The sequence below is a fragment of the Cebus imitator genome, unplaced genomic scaffold (genome assembly GCF_001604975.1).
Source record: "Cebus imitator isolate Cc_AM_T3 unplaced genomic scaffold, Cebus_imitator-1.0 Scaffold107, whole genome shotgun sequence".
NCBI classification, from domain to species: Eukaryota; Metazoa; Chordata; class Mammalia; order Primates; family Cebidae; genus Cebus; species Cebus imitator.
Window position 1 is genome coordinate 7,001,842 of NW_016107422.1, and position 6,817 is coordinate 7,008,658.

The 6,817-nt window shown below is 42.0% G+C and overlaps 1 protein-coding gene across 3 annotated transcripts in view; it reads right to left on the reverse strand.

Annotated features, from left to right (window-relative positions):
• The window catches only part of EDRF1 (erythroid differentiation regulatory factor 1), a 46,672-nt gene extending 41,721 nt beyond the window's left edge, over positions 1-4,951 (reverse strand). For 2 of the 3 annotated variants that reach the window (XM_017537899.1, XM_037741791.1), the window contains exons 1-4: positions 4,552-4,951; positions 3,071-3,279; positions 1,022-1,088; positions 246-371 (exon numbers count right to left, since the gene is read on the reverse strand). In XM_017537899.1, the coding sequence (XP_017393388.1) occupies positions 246-371; positions 1,022-1,088; positions 3,071-3,279; positions 4,552-4,659 (510 nt within the window). In that variant the 5' untranslated portion in view covers positions 4,660-4,951. The remainder of the gene's footprint in view (positions 1-245; positions 372-1,021; positions 1,089-3,070; positions 3,280-4,551) is intronic. The other variant, XM_017537900.2, reaches the window with a different exon arrangement.
• Positions 4,952-6,817: the final 1,866 nt, after the last annotated feature.

The window sequence follows — 6,817 nt, forward strand, 5'->3', positions numbered from 1 at the left end:
CAAAAAAAAAAAAAAAAAGAAAGAATCTGGCTGTTGGTATCAATAAAATAATTTTCTTCACCATTCTCACTCTCTTCTTTTTTCTTCATTCAAGCTTTTCTATCTTCAGTGAAACTTTTCATTTCTCAATTGCTGAAATTCTCAACTACCTTTCAACTTTGGCCATTCTCTGAAACAAAATCCTATTTCTAGTGCTCTTAAGTTGTTAAATAATGTTTTTCTGGATTTTTTCACAAAAGCATTACCTGAGACGATCTCATAAAGAGTTCTTGAATATCTAGCTCATCTAGTAGGAGGGTCCTTCCTATGCGGTGTACCGCCATGCTCACGTGGGATTTGCTGTAGGGAATTTTCAGGAGTTTTTTTATGTTCTTAAAAAATTAAGAGAAAAAAATAGTTAAGAAAGACTGTTTTAGCGTGATTTGGAATCTTTTAAATTTTAACGTCATTAATTTGAAAGCACAATAAACCTTATTTCCTTAAGGTTATACAAACAGAACTTTAAACAAAGAGGTACATGCAAACACACAGAGGTCAGGGCTTTCAAAACCACAATCACGTACACTTTGAGTCACCTTATATTAATGACAAACATCTATTTTTACATAATAGAATATCTTAAAATTAAGGCTGTATACGTCACATTGTTGTGCTGACCCAGACTTTTGGCATATCAGATAAAAGCCACTAAGGATCAATAGACTTTAGTAACTTTCAACTCGTAACATATACAGAATAATCCCAAACATTATAATCAGTTTCAATTACTATCATTAAAATATAACCATCAGTATTAATATTATTACCACAGCCAGTGTTTGGGGATTGTTTCTTCCTCTTTAAATAAAGATGCAGTAAAGAGTGATACTTTAATAACAAAAAAAGATATTCAATAATCAGTTTGATCTTATCTCATCACTAATTTCTCAAGACTTGCATGCTTGTATCATGTAAAACACAGCATGATATAAAACACCCAGCACAAAACACCTCCAAAATTACAGTAAGCGACAAATAATACCTCAGAGTCGGAGACAACATCTACATCATTTCCCACTGAATCAATGAAGTCATATGCCATGCCAAAGCTACCAAAGAGAAAAAAGGCCACATGTTAAAACATCATGCTCATAATCATGCAAGCTGAGTTTAATAACAACAGTGTGGTTCACTGCTTCTAGGATACACATTTTTCCACATTTTAACAACTCTGAAATCAGGATATGTATCACCATTACAATTGGCAAGTTGTTTTTTCTTAGTGGTGCATAAAATAACGGTGTGTCTTAAAGTCAGTGGCATCTTATATTTGATAAAACATGGTAATAATCATTAGAAGCATCCAGTAGGAAACATTTAAAATAAAAACAATTATTTTTAATTTTGTAATCACAAAACCCAAAAAGTCTCCAAGGGAAAATAGTGAGTTCAAGACTTTATTCTTTTTAGATAGAAAGAGAAGAAAAACAGAAACAGAAACATTTATCAGGATTTTACTTTCTGAGATTGTGTTTCTAGTGATATACCTCTTTTAAAAAATAGGCATGAAAAAATAGACACGAAAAACCTGACACCAATTCAGCCACAAAAGGAAATGAAAAAAAAAAAAAAAAAAGTTAATCGAGCAGCCAACTGATGCCACGTACCACCTGAGGCACAGCTACAGTCTACAACACGGAAAGGGACCCGACATCACCATTTTCCAGGTACTAAATGGCAGAGTCAAGACACTTAAAGGACCACCTAACCGCAAAGCATGCTTTGTGATTTACCGTATGCCTGAGCCAAATTATTTAGCTTCCATTTTCTCGGGTGCAAAATAATTAACAGTGCCTCTCTCAAAGAGTGGTGAGCATTAAATGAGGTAAGCATATAAACTTGGCACAGCATTTGTATAGAGTCAATATAATCATTCAAATTTCTTCACACATTAAAGTATGTTAACAAATCATGATTGATTAAGCCACTCTTTTAAAAAATGATATTTGGGTTATTTCCAACTTTTTGCTCCTATAAATGATGCTACAAACAAACAGCATTTTGCAAATATAACTTTTATCTTCTAAGACATTAGGATAATTTCCAAACTACCAGCTTGTAAAGTAGTAGTGTATTTGTGCCTCTTGCTACAAGTTACATGGAAATATTTTAGATTGAGTAGCTGAGAAGGGGAGAAAAAAAAAGAGAACCCCACACATTAGATAGCCTACGACAATATGGACAATAGTACATTTTTCTCTATAGGATCTCAGCTACTCTCTCAACTTTAAATACCATCAGCAGAATTTCCAGTGTCAAAGTCAAGGTGCAGGTCACCCAACATGCTGGGTTTTTTTTTTTTTTTTTTTTTTGAGATGGAATCTTGCTCTGTCACCAGGCTGGAGTGCAGTGGTGCAATGTCGGCTCACTGCAACCTCTGCCTCCCGGGTTCAAGCGATTCCCCTGCCTCAGCCTCCCCAGTAGCTGGGACTACAGGCGTGTGCCACCACACCCGGCTAATATTTTGTATTTTAGTAGAGATGGGGTTTCACCATGTTGGCCAGGATGGTCTCAATCTCCTGACCTTGTGATCCACCTGCCTCGGCCTCCCAAAGTGCTGAAATTACAGGCACGAGCCACTGCACCCGGCTAATGCTGAGTTTTTAAATCTGGCCTTTCCAGATCAGACAACCCACCACCCTTTAATGAGAAACTCCACAGGAAAGATGAAGCAATGTTCAGGGTTTTCCTCCTCATGCACCAAGTTGATCCTTTGTATTCACATATTCAAAAGGTATCCGAATTGGTTAAAATGAACGGGCTGATTGAACTTTGGCGGAAGAAACTCATCTTTGCTAATAACATGATGTAGACTTGAAAGCAGCATAAGCAATTGATATTGTATGTACATCTTCATACTGTAACATCATCTATTACCAGGAGAATAAAAAGCCTTTGAAAATCAAGTATCTTTCTCTAAAGAGAAATCTCTCTCGGTAAGTTAATGGGCATTACAAATTGAATTTAAAAGCATATAAGAGTTTTACATGAGGGTGGAAGGCAGGTAACATCACCACTGATTAATATTTACCTTGAAAATGGCTTGCTTTTCTTGCTATTACCAAGAATTGTAGTTCCTGCTGGCCCTAGTTTGGCACTCTCTCGTAACCAGTTGGCAGGTGGGAGTTTCAAGTCTGTTTTCTCTTCAAGGCGTGCAAATGCTGTTCGAGGAGGGGCAGAAGAGTATTTCACCACAGCTCGGCTCTTCACTTCATTGCCTCCAAGAAATAAAGCTGATCCCTAATTAACAGATTGGATGAAACTTTAATGAACATTACTAGGAAAGAAAAATCTCACCTTCATAAAAAGAAAACAAGAATCTGTCACACCAGGCTTCACAAAGGACATATGCCACGTTACTAACAGCACTTAATAATTAATTCCAGCATAAATGGTAACACTTACTTAGTTCTTGTACACCAATTTCAAAGAAAAAAGATGAGCGAAGGGGTATGATGATTATGGTTATCAGCTAGAAAATGGACCACCCACTCTTTTAAAATTTATTCATATAAAGCGGAGTGGCAGAAACCCAGAAGACTCAATGATGTTATGTTAACTAAGTGCAAACTTTAATAAAGCCTATTTTCAGTATTAAAGATGTATTTTAATTTTTTTTTTTTTTTTTGAGACACTGTCTCACTTTGTCGCCCAGGCTGGAGTGCAGTAGAGCAATAACGGCTCACTGCAAACTCCGTTTCCAAGGTTCAAGCAATTCTCTTGCCTTAGCCTCTCTAGTAGCTGGGATTACGGGAGTGCACTATCATGCCCGGCTAATTTTTGTATTTTTAGTAGAGACGGGGTTGCACCATGTTGGCCAGGCTGGTTTTAAACTCCCCGACTTCAGGTGATCCGCCCACCTCAGCCTCCCAAAGTGCTGGGATTACAGGCGTGAGCCACCATGCCTAGCCAAAAATGTATTTTAATGTCAATAACAATATCATTCATAAAGTAGTCTGGCAAAATATTTGGCCCTTTTTTGTTTTAATGTAAATATTTAGTAATTGACGCATCGGTTCATTTCGCAAATACTCTTGAGTCTCCAACTTCATAGCAAGGCACTGGGGGTTCGTTCCTTACAGCCTGCACTTGCACACTCCCAAGGCAAGTTCAGTGTCTGGGTTCAATATTCTAATCTTCCACCCAGTCCCTTTTCTGCCTGGCAAACATTTTGCACCTTCTGTGAATTAGTTCTGTCTCATTCTCGGAGAGTCACTCCCTGGCACCTTTTCTTCCCACCAGCTTTGCAGGACTGTGCCACATTTTGGAACGACATATTTACATGTACCTTCCTTGAGAGCAGAGATCGTGTCTAACTCACCTGTCGGCTACCAGGACTGCTTTTAATACGAATACCTGATGAAAGGAACACGGACTTCCACTCCCTATTTCGGGGATGTCAGGGAAGCATAGAGAAGGCTCCAGAATCTGCAGGGAACCGAGGCATCCCTCCCGGGTGGAGCGGGTCCTCGGCTCCCGGACCTGGAAGGCTCCCCTCCGCGGAGGACTCACCTGCGCAGAAGGTTCCTCGGGTTCACCCTGTGACAGGAGGCTGAGTCCTCCTCGAGCAGCGGCCCCGGCCGGCGGTCCTTCAGCTCCGGCTTCCTTGGGATCCCCCATCGCTTCGATCCAGGGCAGGCAAAACGAAGCGGGAGCGGAGGAGCAGCGACAGGAACTCGGGCCCAAAGCAGGGTAAGCGCCCCAGACTCCCGGTGGACCGCACTTCCGGTCTCTGCCAGGAAGAAGTAGCGGTGACGCTCCATTAAATCTCGCGAGCTTTGTACATAGGCCCGGCCCCGCCTCTCGCTGCAGGTGCCACCTTCTCGGCCGGGGCGGGAATTGTAGTGCGCCTGCGCTTGTTAGAACGTCTACGGGAGATCACTTCTCGCGGTATCTGACTCCTAGGCTCCGCCCTCTGCATGCCGCTAGCGAAATCTGACGCTCAGGCTCCGCCTCCCGCACGTCTTTGTTGGCAAACAGTTCTGGGGGCTGCCGGAGGTCGCAGGTAGTCTCCGTGTGCGAAGGGAGGTGCCACAGTCAGCGCCCCTGGTGGCTCCCATTACGAGAATTAGCGAGGGGTTCCCACTCTTCCTTTCCTAGGCTTCAGTGCCCCCCCGTTTCACAGGTGCTCCCCGAGGGCCCAGACTGGAAAGGGAGCCAGCCATCTCAGACTGGGCGTCCTGCCTGCCTTTTAGTGCCCGTGTGGCCCCATCCTGCGTGTGGGAGCGGCGGGGCTTCCGGGAAGAGCGCTGGGAGGCGCGGACCAGGCCCTCCGGGTTTAGGGCTTTCGGAGGCTCCTGGGGGCCCGTCATGCCCGCTGCTTGCCGGGCGTCCCAGGTGGTGCAGGGCCCCTGAAACGCTGCACCTGGGGCCTCGTAACGCGTCAGTTTCCATTCCGGCGCTCCGGATGGTCCTGAGACTCTGCATTTCTCCCAGGTTGCCAGGAAACTATGCCAGCGCTTTGAGTAGCAAGGAGGTGGGGAAATAGCCGGGGCAGGTTGCAGGCTTTGAAGGTCTAGGCGCTCTGGCTTTCCCACTCCTCGGTGTCATCTCAAACAGTCAGCGCAGCCACATCCGTCATACGGTACATGTTTTGTAGTAAAAGTGTTTTGTTAAGCCGTAAGATGCGGAAAGTGTTTTTAAAAGTTGGCTCTTGCAGTTTGGCTATGTCACTTTGGAACTCACATTTGACTCTGATAACTCACTATCCTGTCCGTTTTCAGGAATGCTCCTGATGAGCAAGCGTTCAACTTGCAAATTGCTTTCAAATAAAACAATTTTATGAATTAAACAGTCAATTTGATATAATAGTGTATTTTGTAGACATTTACTTCAGCATGTATTGATTTTGATTTTTATCATTTTGTTTGAATGTTGCAGCCAATAATTCCTTTTTTGGGTTTTGCAAGTTATGCATTGTTTGTTATGGTGAAAAGTTGAGCACAGTATCTGACACTGGGAGGAGGATGGTCAAATCTGGTTTTGATACATAATAAACCCTGTGCAACCATAAACTTGTTTTTCAGGAATATTTAAGAACATTTAAATTGGATAGCATATAATGTTAAAAGATAAGTTTTTAAAAGCCAACATGCACTATGATCTTAATTTTAAAAAGTCTCTATTTCTGTGTCTGTGTCCACAAAAACAGATCTCTGAGTAGTAAAATGAAGTGATTTAAAATTTATTCTTTAACATTTTTTTTTCCTAGTTTTCTTTTTGATTATTATACGTAATTGTATTAAGCTATTACATACATAATTCACCTTGTGATAATCTTTAAATTCTGTTGTTTTATTGTATAATTTTATCTTTGTAAGGAAGAAATAGAAGTGATTCTTTTCTCAGGCCTCGAATATTTTGCATGCTTCTTGAGAAGTGAGTGCCTAGACATGTGTTGATGATACTTAGTGGGAAAATGTGCTGGAAATAGGCTTTGAAAAGACAAACAATGAAACAGCCGGAAACTCAGTACAGAAACAGAGGTTGGCAGCACACAGAGAATAATGGTTGCTGAGAGTGTCAGGCCGAGGGGACCAGGGACCCTCAGGCCTGACTGTGGAGGAAAGCTGGGGTCGAGGCTGGGTCTCCAGCAGCCACAGACAGGACCAAGGTTACTGTACTGTAATTTAGTTCTTAAAGGAGCGTGATCCCTGAGGGCTGGAGCAATTGGGCACATCTGGATTACATAACATTTCTATATGCCTCTTGCTCTAAGGGCTTATTTTTTTCTTTTTCCCCAGTCAAACACCTTAACATGCTGCTGGAGCTCATAGTG